The sequence below is a fragment of the Petromyzon marinus genome, chromosome 19 (genome assembly GCF_048934315.1).
Source record: "Petromyzon marinus isolate PM22_M1 ecotype Great Lakes invasive population chromosome 19, UKy_Petmar_22M1.pri1.0, whole genome shotgun sequence".
NCBI classification, from domain to species: domain Eukaryota; kingdom Metazoa; phylum Chordata; class Hyperoartia; order Petromyzontiformes; family Petromyzontidae; genus Petromyzon; species Petromyzon marinus.
In genome coordinates, this window is record NC_133685.1 from 8,863,244 (window position 1) to 8,882,414 (window position 19,171).

At 46.1% G+C, this 19,171-nt stretch overlaps 1 protein-coding gene across 1 annotated transcript in view; it reads right to left on the reverse strand.

Annotated features, from left to right (window-relative positions):
- The window catches only part of LOC116943868 (oxysterol-binding protein-related protein 6-like), a 205,864-nt gene that overhangs the window by 104,868 nt on the left and 81,825 nt on the right, over nt 1–19,171 (reverse strand). The window contains exon 2 of the mRNA XM_032957146.2: nt 3,328–4,305. Within this exon, the coding sequence (XP_032813037.1) occupies nt 3,328–3,423 (96 nt within the window). The 5' untranslated portion in view covers nt 3,424–4,305. The remainder of the gene's footprint in view (nt 1–3,327; nt 4,306–19,171) is intronic.

Below are 19,171 nucleotides of genomic sequence, written 5' to 3' on the forward strand. Positions count from 1 at the left end.
AGTTGCTAAATTAGGGTGTCACGTGACTCAGATGCCTTGGGGTATTCAATACTCGGTTGAATGTGGCTATAATCAAACAAAGGACACGATATGAGGACAAAGGGTATAAGCTCAGAGGTGCAATGTATTTTTGCACCATTAGAATGCAGCCGTGGTGGGTGGCTGTGATGTTTTACAAAGACATTTTGCAGGAGGAAAATTTGTTTCACCGCTCGGTTCAAATTTGCGGTTTGTTTCACAATGGGATTTGATTACACGTTTGGAAAAAATATTTAGGTATACAGAAATAACGTCCTTCAATTAGACATCTTAACTCAAGGCCATCTTAATTTACGGCTCCTTTATATTGAAGGAGCTGGACAGCGTATGTGTTACTCTCCCGGGGAAAAGCTGTTCGTCCATCAAACTGAGGGAATTTAAATTATTTTACAAAGACTTAAAGAAACCCAAAGCAATCACGAATACAAATTTGCACACAAATGACCAAAATGTATCAGATCTATATGGCTTTTTTGGCAAGACTTGGCACTACAAGTTTGAAAGATTTATATTAATTTTGTAACGCACACATTACTTCACGAACATGAATGACCGACTCTGTGAAGCGAAGCTGAGTTCAGTGTTGCTCGAAAACCACGCAAGAGAAGTGGGGCCTTTGACTCTCTCTTCAAAGTCGGTGCAGATTGAATGCCGCTGCAAATGTGCAGTTTTATACTGTGTACTGCTGCAATTTAAATGTGAATCGGAACATGCACGTGGGTGTTAGTGCACAACGAAAGGGCGAATGCGTTTGGAGGCTGCATTCACTAACTGTATTGTCAAGTTTATTTTTTTCATGAATGCGTTGAGGATGAGGTTAGAATGTTTCCTTAATATGATAACCAGCCATGATCTAGCGACTGTTGGATAAAGGGCTCCCAAAGCCGTCATGAACTCTCAAAGTCCTGCGATGTAACAAACCATATAGAACCTACACACACAAGCTGGATGGATTGCTAACCTCACCATCAAACTATAATATAACTGCTTCCCAAGCCATGTGAAGAAGATGAAGACGAAGAAGAGGAAGAAGAAAATGAAGATGAAGAAGAAGATGATCGCATCACTCCATCTCCGCAGTGCCCGTCCTCATGACAGTGCTCCCAAGTTTAGTTGTCACTCCCCGTCATTAGTTTTGACCCCAGGTCATTGGCTCGTCTTAGTGACACGAACTGCCCAAGCCCGTTGACTTTCCTTAACAGTCAATGTGATGCATCTAACTTGCATATGGACATATTGGCGATACGCCAATGCAGCATAACACACCGGTCTTCATAAAAAGTCTACAATCAAAATTAGAATCAGCAAATCTGTCTATCAGTCTTTATTGACCCTGTCGTCAAGTTTGCTTGGTTAGAAGGTTTATTCAGTCGACTGAGACTTGCTAAAAAAAAAATCAATACAGTATTCACCGTTGATTTGGGTCCATTCAATGGAGGAACCGCCCGACCAAGTGGAGGGCACGAGTAGTCAAATCTTTGCCTTTGGAAGACGGAGCCAGCCCAATCGTCATCAGGCTGGGTGCTGCTGCTATACGGCAACAGACTATGAAGTCTCGTTGTTCAGCTGCTCGTAAACGTTCGTCGTCCAACCGCTTCGACGTCACGAGGATTCATTTTTAAACACACCGCGCAAGATTTTCTAAACCGCGGTTGCGAATCGGGGGAAAAAAAATATGTTAATGTTCTGTAGTTCGTGAGGTTCCCTCTGTCTCCATAATGCAATTTCAAGTATGCATGCATGTGGTTCTTTTCACACTTCTGAACTTGTGCCCAATTAATCTCTTCACAGTGTCCATGACAACGATGATGATGGTCATTCTGCACACAGCCCCGTTTATAGTTGTCCCACAGGCTAAGGATGGCTAAAAAAACATCGATACGTCGGTAACATCGGTGTTGGGCAGTAGTGTTCAAGATGGCAGCGGCGACGTGTGTAGCAGCGTGTGAGTTGTTTTTTGTGAGTTGTTTTGCGTGAGTGTAAACTGTGCGTAAGTGCGTGAAAATGTGAGTGAGCCATGCGAGTGTGAGCCGTGCGAGTGTGGCCGTGACGAAAGAGACTTCTGCGTTCGTGTGTGTATGTGATGGTGTGGTGATGTGCACTCTCTGTGTGTGTGATGGTGTGGTGATGTGCGCTGGTGTGTGTACCTGGCGCAGCCTGAGTGAGGCCTGGTTGGTCGCGCACGTGGGGCAGCCTGTGTGAGGCCTGGTTGATCGTGCACCTGGTGCGGCCTGGGTGGGGCCTGGTTGGTCGTGCACATGACACTGCCTGAGTGAGGCCTAATTAATCATGCACCTGGCGCAGCCTGAGTGAGGCCTAGGTAATACTGCACATGACACAGCCTGAGTAAGGCCTAGCTGATCGTGCACCTGGCGCAGCCTGAGTGAGGCCTAGGTAGTACTGCACATGACACAGCCTGAGTGAGGGATTTGAACTCACAATTCTAGATTGTGGGTTTGGCATTGAGAACCACCAGATAGGAACAACAGGAAACCATATATGGCCTATACATTAGCACACATTTATTCCACGTGTACACAGGGGCGGAGCCAGGGGGGTGACAGGGTAGACAATTGTCACCCCCGAAAAAATACAAAATTTAAAATCTGAAACATTCTGCGTATAAGTGTACGACACTCGGTCTGGCGAACTCCGTGCAACTGCATTGTCAGAGTGTGTCGCCAACCGATGGCGTCTAGTTCAACAGCCTGACTCTCTAATCATTCTTGAAATTAAAATTTGTTGAATGTCACCCCGGGCTGAAAATCCTGGCTCCGCCCCTGCGTGTAGATAGTTTGGCTAATAGCTGAGCCACACAAATATTTTCAAAAAGAGAATTCCATAGATATTTCTGGCAAATGTCATTGGCTATGATGACCTCTTTACCCTGATATTGTTAAACGTGTGGTGTCAAGGAGTAGGGTAATGTTTGATCACACATCGCCTTATTCACCCAGTTAGAGATTACAGGAGGGATTGACAAGACGGTAGATCTAAGGAAGAAATGCGTGAATGCGATCTCCGCCAGCGTGAGAATTTCATTCGGCTCGTACGCGGGACGGGTGCCATGATACATGTTTTGTGGTGGCGTGGTGAGGTTGTGGTGAGGTTGTGGTGAGGTTGTGGTGAGGTTGTGGTGCGGCTATACGTAGTGATATAATGTGTTAATGTGGTGTGGTGGTGGTCTTGTGTCGTGGTGTGCTAGTACGGTGATATGTGGGTATGGTAATATGTGGCGCGGTGGTCTCCCGGCGCGGTGACACGGGATGCGCAGGCGTGGGCTCCCACCTGCCGCGCGTCGCGGGACGACTGGCTCCCACGGGGCGTCACTGCCTTGTGGGAGTGTGACGGCGATGAGCAGGACATCCGCTCGTCCCCGCTCATCTTGGCTCCGTCTGTCGGTGCCCGGACCCGGGCTTACCGCTCGCGATTCGTGTGAATATATATATGCTTGCGAATATGAGTTCCTGTTTGTGTGCGCAATTTCTTGTGGTGGTGTCTGAATTTCTGCTCACTTTTCGTCTCCACGTTTGTAGCCGTGTCTGTCTCTCGGTCGATTTAAAACAGCGCCTGGATACGATTTAGCATTGAGATGCTTTATAAATGATTATTGTCCACTTTCTTCTTGGCCTCTTTAGACCTGGCTAATTCCTCAAGAGTCTTCCTCCCTTCTTCTTTCTGCCAGTGTATTTATCTCCTTTTCTCTTTTCTATCTGTCTATTGCTGCCCCTCGCTCCTCTTTTCACTCGCACCGTCTCCGTCTGCCTACCTTGTTCGACAATGCAGCACTGCAGAGGTTCAGCTTAGAGGATTCCTTAGTCCCATCCAAATCAGCGCCAAATAAGCAAATTCACAATTTTTAAGTTTCTTTGGAACGATTGCAGATTTCTGCTGACAAGCTGTGCGGAAGGGCAGACGAGAGGCAACACTTGTAGAGCCGAGTTAGTTTGCCAGTTCATTTGTATGCAACGCCTCGAGTCCGCCACCGTGCGTAAAATGTACACACCGTGCGCACAATGATCATTGGCCGAATTCTAATGAAAGTGCTTTCTGTCGAATTGCAGAGAGCGCAACCAGTGGAATTTACCGTCCCGATTCTTGAGCGGTGCCGTTTGCGCAAGCAGGCACTGCGGCATACACGCGTGTGTGTGCGTGTGTGCGTGTTTGTGCGTGTGTGGTTGTGCAGGCTGCTCAAGCTCCCACGAGACTGGTGGGGGGGGGGGGGATCTGCCTGTGTTGGCTTCACTCAGTATTCTTCTGCCATCCCTGCAGTGAGAAGAGAGAGACACAAAACGAAAACAAATTAACAATCTGGACCGGCGGTACAATAAGTGAGCCTTCAGCGAAAAACAGACGAACAACCATTTAAGCAAGGAATATGGAGCAAACTTAAAGTGCCCTGAAGGGTCTATATGTAGGTGTAAATACAGTTGAATATGATTTGCTTAAATATAATAATTTCTTGCATGGGGTACAAAATAGTTAACAAAAATCCTCCTCGCATAGCCGCATACGTTTCTGTTGATATGGGTATCTTGTATTGCCGAGTGCATGCTTACAAGAATAGATATTGAAGCTTGTATTTTAAACACGTGAAGATTTTACACCACAGGCCTCCACACATCAGTATACTCAACCAGGAAACTGAACAGTGTATGGGCTTTGGCTGAGCAGCTGTGTGGATTCTGGTTCAATATGGAGTGAGGCGATTGATTCGGACCTTGTTAACGGTAACCGAACAAAAGGCACTCATGTGGTTGTTGCACATCGCTCCCTTGAGACCAGCTCGAGTACCTTAGTTTGCAGAGACATCGTACGAAATGCTATACAGCTGAAGATAGCGGGTTAGGCGTTGTGGTTGTATAGGATAAGGATTGCCAGGCAATTGGCTGGCATTTTACATTTTGTAATGTGACGTTTGGCAGCACCTGTCAAACAAGAATCCCTTAATGAAAATGTATTTGTTTCCTGATAGTAGTATGGTTACACTGGACTGTAACAGTACCGTAACTGATAAGAATTTGCTAAAACAAACTCAAACAGGTTCATGTGATATCAACTCCACTACTATGCACAATGTGTGAATGTGTAATCCGGCTACAGTTTTTCAGCCACTACTTACCAGTATTAAAAGCATATTGTTTACTTGCGTAATTCACGTAGTTACTTAGCGGGCATATAGCACCCCGCTATATAAAACCCCTAGAAACAGTACAGAGAAGTGCATATTCCATTGACATAAAGGGTACAGTATTTGCCTAGATACTAGAGCTGCAAACGCTGGTCACAGCATTCCATTTATTTAGTTTAAACATTGAAGCATCTGCAGCACAGCTCTTTTGCAAACATTGCAAAGCGCCTGCATAAAACGTTAAGCCTCGCTGAGAGGGTTGACGTGCTAAGAAAAATCGAAAGTAGGGAAAGTCAGACTTCGATAGCGGCAGTCTTTGGCGTCAACCAGAGCCAGGTATCGAGAATTGCGAGGGACAAAGAGAAAATCCGTAACGAGTGGCGCGCCAGTGCCAATTCCGACCGGAAGCGACGGCGTAGTGGAAAAGCGGGTGCCGTTGAGGAAGCTCTCCTTTACTGGTTCAGGCAGAGCCGCGACAGCATGCTGCCTCTCACTGGCTCACTGCTGATGGGAAAGGCTGACGAGTTGGCAAGAGACCTCGGGCGGCTGGCTCGAGCGATGGAAGGCGCGCAACTCGATTTCATTCAAGCAGCAGCGGCAGCAGGGCAGGAAACGAATAGCGTGTACGCGCGCAGTGGAACACTGGCTCGAGGAAGTCTCTCCAGAGTTATTGAAGGGCTACGCGCCCAAAGACATTTTCATTGCGGACGAAATGGGCCTGCACTGCCGAGCCGTTCCCGCGGCGACTTTGGAAATTGATGCCCGAGGAGCCTTCTGGAATTAAAGCCGCAAAGGACCGGGTGACCCTGTTGCTCTGCGCAAACCTGGACGGCAGCAAAAAGCACCCCCCGCTAGTCGTTGGCACGAGCAAGAACCCACGCTGCTTCAAAAACGTCAAGAAACTGCCCCTGCCACACGAGGCAAACAAACACGCGTGCGTGACGGCCGAACTGTGGAACGGTTGGCTGGAAAAAGTGAACAAGAGCATGCGGTTGCAAAAATCGCAATATCCTCATGCTGTGCAACAACTGCGCAATGCGCAGCGAGGACGGCGCTTTGAGCAACGTAAAGATCGTGTGTCCGCCAAGCAACGGCACGTCTCCCGCACAGCCCGTGAAGGCAGGCATCGTAGAGAGCTTCAGAAGACACTACAGAGCACGAGAGCTCTGTCTTTTACAGACAGAACCAGATCACGGATTTTATGTAATGTGTTGAATCGGACCTGGATCTTGTGTCTATTCGAGATTTTGGAGATATTTTTTGTGATCCCCGCAATGTAGGGTAAAGTGATGGTTTTTAAAGGCTCCTCAAGAGGGTCCTCGACCACATCAATTCCATACACCCAGCCATCAGATTTACCATGTAAGTCGAAAAAGATGGCAAGCTACCTTTTTTGGATGTCCTAATAAAAAAAGAGACCTGATGGTTCAATGAGCCACTCTGTCTACAGGAAAGCTACCCATACGGATGCTTACCTGAAACCGGATTCCCATCACCATCCATCCCAGAAGAATTCCCTCATCAAGACTCTGCACCATAGAGCCCAATGCATATCCGACCAGGAACACATAGCCAGTGAACTCAAGCACGTACACCAAGCTCTTAAGGCTAATGGTTACTCCGACTATACAATCCGCAAAGCTATCACTCCAACCATGAAGAAGGTTGGAGTGATAGCTTTAAAAAACCCGCCACTTTTTCAAATTTTCCTGCTGTGTTTTTCACACCTGATGATGATTGCTTGTGTTACAGTCGAAACATGAGAATTTTATTGTTTTATATTTTTTATTTTTTTATTGTTTCCCTTTTATGTGACTTTACCGAAAGAACCAAGAATATATACTCGTATAGTTGCTGGATAAGCTGTGAAATGGACACGACAGAATGTGCTAAATAATACCAAAGCCAACATTTCTTATCTATTGGTTGGAAGTGGTAATAATCAGGAATGTGATTACAGTACGTTATGTACTTAGCTTCCACGCAGTAAATACTGTGGATTCATATTACGCAATACATAATTTTTTTTGTTTGCTAAAACGTGAAGCCTCTGTGATAATTAAACGCATGCTTTAATAATGTACAGGTGGTAAAGGTGTGACCCTGGAGCTGCTAACGCACGCCGCTACTGATGGAAACGCCTCCACTTGAGCGAACTCTCAAGTGGTATTTGGTCTACTCTACCACATTGATCAAACGTGTTGGAAGAGGTTGGATTTACCGCACCCCACCACACATGAGCTGCCGATTGACTAACTGGTGTCCCCACGTATCCTGCTGGGTCGGCAGAGGTGGCGGGATTTCAAAAACTTGTCCCATAATTTGAACTTCCGCACCAGGAGATGGATCTCGAACACATGACCGCTGTATGTTCACCATTAAACCACTGTGGCAGCTCCCTTATAGAAATGTCTAATACTGAACCACATACATGAAAATAACAGCTGGCTCGTTTATTTTTCAATTACGTGTGCAATGCACTAAAATAAAACCCTACCTGCACTCAAGGCCTTGGCGGTGTCTTTTTTATCATCAAGTTTTTAGAAAAATGCCCAAGAACATTCGCCAAGTCCTACAAAGGCTGCATTGGAACCCAAACGGACCGACTCAGAAGCACACCCACGCAACTACTTGCACATACACGCACCTGTATTCACATTGAACGTTCTCCCATGTAACATACGAGTGGTGTGGCCGGAACTATGCCCAACCACCTTTGTCTCCCCAGAGCCAATCGCCACATCGGGTACTCCATTAAGCCGACCTAGGGGAGGCCCAAAACAAGTTCCGATACAACTTGCTACTGATGTTAGCCATTGCCAGGAACGGAACCACAGCCGCCCTGTGCGTGGTACAATGCGCTCACCTCTGCACCACCGCTCCCCATGTATTCTCATGCACACTCAGGGCTTTGTGTCAGCCGGGTTTGGATTAGTAGGCCAGAAAACATTTCGGCATGCGGAATGCCACGTGCGGTACACCTTTTAATTTTGGCTGCGGTTCACTCGTCTCGAGCCACGCACTACAGTCTGCCAGCTACCCGGAAACCATTGGGTGAGCAATTTCATTCCGGCAAACACTCGTATACCCAGCTCAGGTGAACACAGGAAGACACCGCTATTTCTGTAACAGTAATAACCCAGCCAGGTGGATCAGCGTTCAAGCGAGTGGCTCGTGATTGGAAGGTTGCGAGTCGGCCATTGTGTTTCTGCGTGGGGTTCCACATTTGCCAAATAAAAAAAATTACCCGCAAATTACTGAAATGATTCATTTTGTAAGGTGCATTTCTTCTGTAGAGCCAAATACGATGGGAAACTAATGGGCCTAGGAAAAACATTTTTTTGTTTTGTTTGTATGATAAAATGTTTAACCAGGATATCTTCTTGAATACATATTTTTATATAGCAAGCATAGGCACAGTGTATATACAAAGTGGCAGTCATCTCAACAACGGAGATGAACTTTTCGAGATTTTTGTTCATTGCAAAATCAGCAATAACATCTTCAAGTAGTGTTTTTTGCACAATCAAGCGAGTGAAAGCGATGTCAGTAGCATGGGGCAGCAGCAGTGGCAACTGTAGAGCGTCATCACTTAAGGCCTACGAAACAGAAGTGCCTAGGGCCCGCGATAACCTTAATCTGGCCCTGAGCAGGTGTGATGTGCTAGCGGAAACGGTGGGAATGATTATACGTGGCAATCATCGCCCCTAGGTAACTTACAAATGAGACAATCATCTGCTTTTAATAATACATCAATAATCCGATACCGCACACAGTGTGGTTAGAGCGAGTGCAAGTAGGTGGGGGGGGGGAGGCTAACTGGACTAGGTCCCACACTCAATTTCACTCTCCCTGGCAGTGAATCACTGTTAAAGGAGCTCCCCTGCCCCCCCATCCGAGAGAGGAGCTGGAGCCAGGACTGGGTGATGTCCTCCGAATTCGGCCCTCGGAGGCAGAGAGGCGCCGAGCGAACCAAAGCTGGACTGGCTGAGCACGAGGCGATACTCTGCCATTCAGAGTTCTCAATCGGAATCTCGGGGGGGGGGGCTTACCAAAACCCGATACAATTATATTGTTTGTAACTTCCAGCCATTTGTCAAGCCACACAGATGGATGAAGGCCTTCCCATAACTTTTGCTGGTTAGGGTTGGTTAACGATGGCTCAGGACTAGTTCAAATATCACTTGCACCTGATGATTAAACGTGGCTGGGATACGAACTCGGACCGCCAGGTTCATAGTGCAGTATGCTCGCCATTGCACTACTGCTGTACACCCACGAGATTAGCACGGTTAATTAGCACGGTTAAAACTTGCAGCCACTTTTATTTGCCTGTCGAAAACTAAACTAAAAACTAAACCAGATTTGTATTTATTTTATTTTACCAGGTAAGGCTTCGAGGCATCACATTCAGAAGGTTCTGAGTGCAGGTACCAATAAGGGGCCAACTCTGCTCAACATCCATTTGGGATCAATAAAATGAGTAACACTTTTTTTTCGGAAGTTAATAGTGGTTAGATGTTAGACACGGACCCCATCAAAGGAATGTGGAATTTACCAAAATCGGCTCTGGACTGTTAACGGTGGCGAGCACCGCCCCCCCCCCCCCCCCCCCACACACACACTGGCGTGAACGTGAGCGCACTCGGAATTGTCAAGTTGAAGAGCGCAGCGGTGGCGCCATGGTTCGCACGCTGCTCGCTCACCGAATCCGGCGACCTGAGTTCTGATTGCCGGCCACGGCTCGCATAAGCGACGAGCGATGTTCCCAACCAGTCCTGGGCCCCTCCCCCCCCCGCCACCCTTCACCAAACCCAGCGCAACCGACACGACGTGGGGGGGGGGGCCTTCATCCGCCAGTGCATTGACAAAGGACGGAGAGTTATTACTATTTTTATTGGCAGTAGCAGCAGGAAAGACGTTATTTTTATTCACTGCCAGCCCCCTGCTGAGATATGAGCAGTGGATGATGACGGCTTGTCTGGCTAGGTGAGACGAGACACAGCCCAGCCAAGGGTCATGCACACGGACCCCCCCCCCTCCCTGCATTTCGCATTCATCGCGTGTGATTCCAGGAAGCGAGACAGTCATAGCTGCATGAATATTACATTACCATTTCCAACATTGCCCGTAGGTGTGGGGCACTAGTAGGGATACGTCCGTGTGTACTTTGCGTCGACTCATTTTCTTTTTTCACACACTCTATGCTGGGATTGAAATTCGGAATGATAATCTCTCGCCCGACGTTGGATTTTTTTGTTAGAAGGAATCGGTGAGAAAAGCGACCGCGCGTGAAAACAACGGTGGGACGTGGGGGTTATTGCCAAAAACCGAAACGAGTATATTCTTGGTTCTTTCGGTAAAGTCACGTAGAAGGGAAATAATAAAGGTGTGATGATCGCTTGTGTTGCAACCGAAACGTCGTGAGAATTGTATTGTTTTATCTTTATTATTTCCCTTCTACGTGACTTTACCGAAAGAACCAAGATTATCAATCCCTGCAGTCACGAAAGCTTTTAAATCGAAACAAAACGAGTGTTCGAATCTTTATTTAAATTGAATGAGTCCGATGCTCAGTGATATGCGACTGACATTTGACCAGTGTGTGCGTGTGTGTGATGAAAACTCGTGCTCACACTTTTCGGTCTGTAACTTGACGATACATTTTAGCGTTGCGCCTAAATTCAACAATTGACGTTTTGACTCGTTTTTACCACATGCTTTGTGCATTGTGTTTACATTTTTTTCGAATTTAGCTTTTGTTTGTACCATGAGCCAACTATAACGTGTGCATACCATTGGCATAACATGTTCATAATTGGTAAATAATTTGATTCTAAGAGGCACAATTTGATCAAATGAACAGCTTTTAATGTACATGTGTGTGTGTGTAGAACTTCCATCACACCATACGTGGCCAAACGTGCTAATCGGAGCTGCGGGGGATTGAATGATCAAATTCTCTTCCGAATGTGGGAAGGACAACAAATGAAACACCAAAAGTAGTTCTTAAGAACTTAGTTTTCAATCTAGATTTCATTCAATCAACTAAGCAAAGTCGTTTCGTCGATGTGCTAAGTATCGTAGTGAGCGGCAGTGGCTGAAGAGGCGATGGGAATCCAATACGGACACAATACATTCCTATTCTTACACGTGTGACTTGATGCACATGTCATGAATTTAAGAATCAATATTAATGTATTCACAATAAAGGTTTTTTGGGTTAGATCATGTAAGTATAAACGTGTCGTTAGCCTGTCACTACCCGACACAGCCAATTAGTAAGGTTTGGCACGTAAACAAAACGTGTCAATTAGTTACCACTTCAAACCCACCGGTGTGTTGGAGAGTAAATCCACAACATTTACAATTTGAGTACTGTGACGTTTCGCTGCTAATAACATCCAGCATCATTGGGCGATTTTGCCCAATGATGCTGGCTTAACGTTGCTAAATTGGCTGTGGAGGGTTAACGACACGTTTAAACGGACGCGATCTAACCCAAAAACACATTCATTATGAATAATATTGGTCGCGAAAGCCTATGTGTCAATATTAATTCATCAACCACACCTCCAATACGTAAAGTGCCATATATGTGTCGGGACATATTACATACACTTTACACATTATCTCAAAACACTCAACTTCCAAGGTGAAATTTGTTTAACTTGGCTGTGGATGTCATGGTTTTTTTTGTTCCCTGACAAAAGATCCAGCTTACACGGATGGAATAAACTGACAAGTACGAGAAAATCTCCACGCAGAGATGAACCTTGTTCCTTTGCATTGTGGGTCATTAATTTAAAACTATTTCAGAATTTAGGAAGTGTAAAAAAAAAACATTTGGAGATATTTAATCATGCCTAAGGCTGCGGAATATTTTGCACGAAGGTCACAGATATCTAGTAAATTTGAATAACTCCGTGACATCGTGGGAAATGTTGTAGAAATACACAGCAGTGTGCGCTTCCTTCTCTTCCTTTCAAAAATGCTGCACGTCATGCACTGGAATACAAAGCTGCAATCTTAGCGAATGTATGGTAGAAGGGGGAGGAGGGGTTGTCCCCTTGCGGCTAGGCGCCCCATGTTTCCATTTTTTTTCAATCGATTCTGTCCAAGAATTCGAAATGCAAATTTGTTTCGTTTTTTTTACATATACTGCATACAAATTTAGCTCTAGGGTTTCAATTTATTTCATTTATAAACGATTATTTTAACGGTTTTTTATTTCATTTAAAAGTAAATGCATGCCAAGTTGAAATTTTTCCACGGGCTACTGCCCACCTTTTTCCGTGACGTTTCCATGAATTGTTTTGTTTTTCCCCTACGCCTTGGTCGTTAATTTTAATAAAGTGTACTGTGCCAAAATTAGCCTTAACCTATTACTATTTACTAACCTTTTGCCCATCCAAGGACGGAAGCTGTAATATTAAAGATGTACATTAACGTGTTCTCGTGTGATTGTAATGTTTTTTTTTAGGAATTGTTGCACGTAAAATAAAATTTTCTTCACTTAAAAAATGAAAATAAGGACTTTGGAAGATTTATCGGTACTGTATACGATATTTTGTGTGAATCTTTTACCACTGTTCAAAAGGTTTCCCTGCAGTTGACTATCCTTGATGAACACTTTGATCCGCTGAGCATTTTTAGATCTAGACAGAGCCACGTACAACTGTCCATGGGAAAATACGTGTCCATTGCGATAAATACCCACATCTTCGAAAGTCTGACCCTGCCACTTGTTGATCGTCATCGCATACGCAGGAATTATCGGAATTTGTCGTCGTTTCAGTACGAAAGGAAGAGTGACGTCACTTGGAGCTAGATCGATTCTCGGGATGAAGACGATTTCGCCTCGGTGGCATTCCGATACAATATCTGCGGTGATGAAGTTATTTTGTCATGATTTGACCATCAAACGCGTTCTATTGCAAAGGCCGTTCTTCGGGTTCAGATTTCGCAGCAGCATGATGATAACGCCTGTCTTCAGTGCCAATGTGTGTGGTGGCATTCCTGAAGGCGTTTGATCGTGAAGAAATTCTGGAGGGTAATTCAATGCGTCCGCAGGATCTTCCGACACGATCGAGTCAGAGCTGTAATAAATTCGGAGGTCTCCGGAATGCTGTGTGATGATGTTTCGGTTCATTTCGAGAATGCCCTTGTTGGTAGGTTCCAGAATTGCTCTTTTCGCAAGCTCTTCGGCAGGCATGTGTCGCAAGTTCTGGCCGTAAATTGCGGTGACCAGATCATCAACCGTTATCATTTGAGGTGGAATTTCAATGGAACCTAACGGCACTCCAGATATCTCGGGCAAAGTTCCAAATCCGACTTTCAGCAGCCAATTGTTATGCTCATTTTGACCATCACTCCGAAGGTTTTCCGTGAGAATCAATTTGGTAAAAAGCTGCCATAATCTGCTGGATTTGATGCAGCACTCGGTGACACCAACACGGGTGCCTTTTGCTACAACCGGCAAAGCCTGTCTGAAGTCGCCACCGATTACGACGACTTTTGCACCTAACGGCCGTTGAATCTGCATGAAGTCGCGCAACAGCTGACCGATGCATCGAAGGCCATGCCTTGTCAGCATCGTAATTTAATCGCCTTCTGGCGAATTCAGTCTCATCGACGAAGAAGATGTGTCGAGGAGGGCAACTGGAAGCTTGAATCCGCTGTGCACAGTTCGTCCGCCTTCCAATAAAGTCGCTGCGATTCCAGTGGTCGCAAAAGGAAGAGCGATTTGACCTTTTCCACGAACAAATTAGAGCAGCGTGGAATACCAAAAAGTATTTCCAGAACCGCCAGGACCATCTAAGTAGAAAAGTCTGTTGTGGACATGCTTCAAAAACTGTTGCCCATTAAGGGAGCAAATTCTCGTTTCAGCTTCTTGTTCTTCTTGCACTCCGTCATATAGCTGAGCTTCGATTGGATGTCCTATTGGTTGTGGAATACCAATTGATGCGTAAGACAATCCATGTTGTTTGAGAATCGCGTTGATGTCGTGCAGAGCCATGTTCAATGCAACATTTTGATCATGACGCCGTAGATAATCCAGCGCTGTGTCAAGTGAATGCTTATTCTTTGGGTCTTTCGACAAAGTCACGTAGATAGAAAAAATAAAAAAAATATTGTTATTTGTATTTTCAATTATTATTTAATTAATGTATTAATAACGTTTTTTCTTCTTTTATAAAAAAATTCTATCTACGTGGCTTTACCGAAAGACCCGAATAATATGAATTTAACTTTTGTTTCAGGTGCTGAAGAAATAAATAAAGACACCAAAATCGCTTTGTTGCTGCGTATAATTGTTTATTTGATAAAATTGCAATAATGAAACGTAAAATTTAAAGAGAATTTGCGTAAAAAAATGTTTCTCCGCTCGACCTTGGGGAGTGAAAAAATCCACCCGCTGATGATTATTAATGAGGGGGGGGGTCTCTTTTGCAGTGACGTCACGTACGGATGTAGCAGTGTGCGACATAGATTTATTTTTGACCGTCACTTTCTTTAAAGAAACGTCATATTTGCAACGACTTTGCGAAAAATAATGTCTTTCCGCTCGACCTTCATCCGCGTGAGTGTAAAAATCCACTCGCTCATGATTATTTTATTATTAATGACGGAGGGTGCGGCGTGTGGGGTGACGTCACGCGCGTTCCACACATTTCTGGGCTATTATAGTAGTAATTACTTTTATTTTACCAGGTAAGGCCCACTGAGCTACATAGCTCTTTGGGATGGACACAAATGGACACACCCTTCCAAATAATTAAGAATCATATTTATTCATACTGAAGGAATCCGATGAGCTATAAAGCTCTTTTTCCCAAATTTCCAGTTGGGGCATGTTAGAACATTACAACAACACAGTACAAAAACACGATAGGAGTGCAAAGTATAGGAAAAGTAAACAAAAAACTAAATCTAAACAATTTTTTTATCTCACCAGGCAAAACCCACTGAGCTAGCCTATTTGATTATTTCGGTAAAGTAACGTAGTTAGAAATAAAACAGGTTTGTGTTCCTTTACCGAAAGAACCAAAGAGTATAGATTCCTGCAGTCATGAACGCTTCAACTCAAGATTGATCCACTGAGCTATTAGCTTCTTTTTTCAGAAGCGACCTGGCCACAAATGATAGCTCAACGAAGTGGCTTATCACTATGTGGAAATTTATAGCAGCCGAATAAATGTGTAGGGAAAAACCGGAGGACCCGGAGAAAAATCCACACGACCATGGGGAGAGACACGCAAACTCCAAATAGACAGTGGGCATCAGGGTCGGGATTGAACCCACCACCTCCATTCTAAGCGAGGGAGTAAAAATCTAAATCATACCATGTGCCCCTCATAGGGGCCCCGTTTTCAAGATGAAACAAGCACTGCCTATAATTAAATAAATGTAGAACTTGAAATTGCAAATCAGGCTCCCCTTCAAACGCATGCCACAAACTTCCCGTTAATCCACTTACCAGCAGTTCTCAGAACTGGACGTGACTAAGCCAGTGAATAATGTCTGTGGGTCAGCCAGGTACAATGGAGTAAGAATCACTCACTCACGCTGGTATTTTTTTCTCCTCTTGATTCCCACAGTCAGCTAATTTACCTAATAAGCTAATCACAGTGGACCGCGTCCTGCACAGTAAAATACAGCCACAAAATCAATGCGCTGACGCAAATTTTGGTGGTAAATAAAAATCCCGTGGCTGAGCGGCTCTCGGGGTTAATGCTAAATGGCCTGGACAACATTCTGATCTGGAACCAGGTAATCCAAGTGCAGTGATATTAACATAAAGAGCTAGCAGACCAATCCATAATGGCAGCCTCCACATTTGTCAATTATTTTTTTGTTCGTACAAAGCGTGCCCGTGCGCGGGAGCACACGGACGTGCGTACAATCGCATTGGTACGAAGAATAATGTTCATCTTCTTTGGTTCTTTCGGTAAAGTCACGTAGAATGATGAAGGCCGCTTGTGTTGTGGCCGAAACGTCGTGAGAATATTATTGTGTTATTTTATTTTATCAATTTATTATTTTATTCTCATTCTACGTGACTTTACCGAAAGAACCAAAGAAGATGAATCCTTGCAGTCACGAAAGCTTTAAATCGAAAAATAATGTTAATCTTTCCATGCAATTGTTTTAATTATTATTCGGGTTTATTACCCATCTTGACCAAATAGTATACAGATATGGGCATTGGTGGCCGGTGAGCTGTGTTAGTGATCGACTTTGAGGTTTTGTAGATGTTTTTTTTATTATTACACAGATGGATACTCAGACAAGACATGCTATTTCCTAGGCACATCAATAAGGAGCATATGTTGAAATTTAAGGGACCCTGTTGTCAGAGGTGATGAGGAGGCACCTCCCATGATGTAGTTTAAGTTTTCACTAAAGCAGTTTAATTACTTAAATGTATATATATCCTGTAAATGCTGAAAAGCTAAAATGTCGTTTCAACATTCCACTGGTTTACTGAAAAACCACATCAATTGGCATTTTTGCCCACGTGACAATGTGATTGGATTGGCTCTGTCAGGTGGTGGAAGGCTATAGTTAAACCATGAACACATCTAGACGTGTAAAATTAATCACTTTTCACTCTTTTTAAAGTCACCGTGTAACATCCAAATATTATTCAAAACATGTCCTACTACTGTGGTGCCACCGCGGCGGAGCAGCTCCGTCAGGGACCGTACCCACCGCCGTGACACCACCACCGGGGGGTGACAACGCCGACGCGGCGCACCTCGCTGCCCCCCCCCGCCCGCACGAACGCACACACACCCCACGTAGAGCCGGGAAGGGAGGTTACCTGGCCGACAGGTTTTTATCCAGAAGCCCCTAATGGGATCAAGCTTCATGGTTTCCTGCGGCCGGGAAATAGGGCGATCTCCCCCCGTAGCTGACGCGCACCGCAGCGCCGTGACCTGATATTAAAATTACGTGGTCACGGCGGAGACCGCAGAGCCACCGCGGATGAAATCACGCACACACGGCACGGGGCGTGGGAACGGTGGTACGCCTTTGTCATAGGTAGAATTAGGGGACCCCAATAACAATGAGACAGGAGCATTCCGACATCTGAATGGGCAGGGTGGCCCGGGGTGTGAGAACAGTGGTACGCCTTTATTATAGATGGAATTAGGGACTCAATAACAATGAGACAAGAATAACTCGGCCTCTGAATGGACGGGGCAGGCACGGGTGCGGAAGCATCTGAATGCCTATTGTTCCAGGAAAGGTCACGGATCTGAATATGAAGGAGCGCGGGTGGGCGGGCACGAGAGCAACGGAATGCCTTTAGGGTGGATAAAAACGCGGAGGTTTAGGGTAGGAGCAGACTTCTTCTGAAAATCATCGCGGTCCACGGAGCAGCAGTCAGCCGTTCGAGACGTCCGTGGGACGAGCTCCAGCGCAGCCAGACTCAACCCTCTACGGAGACGACTCACAGCCTCGTCCTTCTACAGCGTTTAGCGCAGCAGAGTGGAAGTAAGCACAAGTGAGAGAGAAGTGAGTTTGAGAGATTTAATCGAGAGTGGGGAGCGGAGCGATAGACAGGGTGAATTGTGCCTAGGATTCCCGAGGGATATGCTAGGGGGACCTGCTGACTCACACTATCACGCGTAGTTAACGGGTTACTCGCGGTAAATAAAATAACTGGTAGGGGGACAAACTGGGTCGTGTGGTCTTTTGGAGGGTGAAGAGGAGGGTGGAGAGTGTTTTGTGTTCGCGCGCATACGCGGCTGTTTACGGGGGTGTTTAGTGCTCGCTTACCCGTACGATCGTTTACGGCAGTGTTTAGCGCTCGCGTACCCGTGCGGCTGTTTGCGGCGAATACGGGAGTCTAGCGCTTAGCGCCCGCGTGCCTGTGCGACTGTGTTGCGGTCGCGTGTCTGCGCGATTGCCTATAGCGAGGTAACGAGCTAAGCGCCTGACGTGCGCGTATTCGCGCGGCTATTTAAACGGCCTTTTAAATCGGAGCGGAGCGACTCCCCCCCAATCCGCAGCGCGCGCACGTCAAATGCCCTGCCCTCCCACCCCTCGATCCCAACCCCCTCGTGTGCGATTGGTGTACGGGGCTGGGCAGGAGGTGGCGGCGTGTTGGTTATCGCCGGAGCGCGTAGAGCGTGGGTGTGAGAGAAACGCGCGTCGGCACGCCGCCCCTGTTTGTTTACGTGCGGGACGGGTTTTTACTTGCGAGCGCGCTCCCCGCGGCACGCCGCCACTGAACAGCGCAGCGCGCCGCAAGCAAAAAGCGTACCGCCCCGCTAATTGAGCCATGCCTACGAAATCAGCAACACAGTCAGGGGCACAGGGGGGCAAGGGCGTGGGGGCCGGTAGCCCGGACCCGACAGAGCAGCCGGGGGGTAGTGGGACAAATGTAGCGGGGGAGTCGGGGGCCAACGGCCCCGGCAATTCGGTGATGGCGGGGGACGGTAGCCCCCACACTACCCTCTTTGTCTGTTCTGAATGTTAGCCTGCTGTTTCCGGTATTTAATAGAAGGCATTGTGCAGTACGTCAGTGGCGAGGTGTTTCTGAATTTGATCTGTGACTTCGAAGCCCAGCTCTGAAGAATAATTTAACAGACAAGTACATCAATAGAAGAAAAAATAACATTCAGAAAAAAATATTTCAGTACATTGCCTTAACTGCAGCACAACTTCCTCCCTCTGCCATTCAAGTATAATTCTGCTTCGTGAATCGCCAACGATTGGCGTACGTGGGGTTGTTTTACTAAATTTACGTGGTAGCGATGTAAGAACACAAACCGGCCAAGGGACTCGGCGGCAGAGCCATCGGCGGCGGTCAGTTCAGACCCTGCTCGACTCGGCCCATCATCCCTCTGGGGTCAATTAAAACAAGTACCACTTCGCGGGCAAGGGACTCGCCCCTTGCCGTGTGAAGGTGGAATTTCTGCTGCCGACTCAGGGCTGTGATCCGAAGGCGAGCAATGCCCCAATGCTCATTTGAGCAGGAAATCCCTG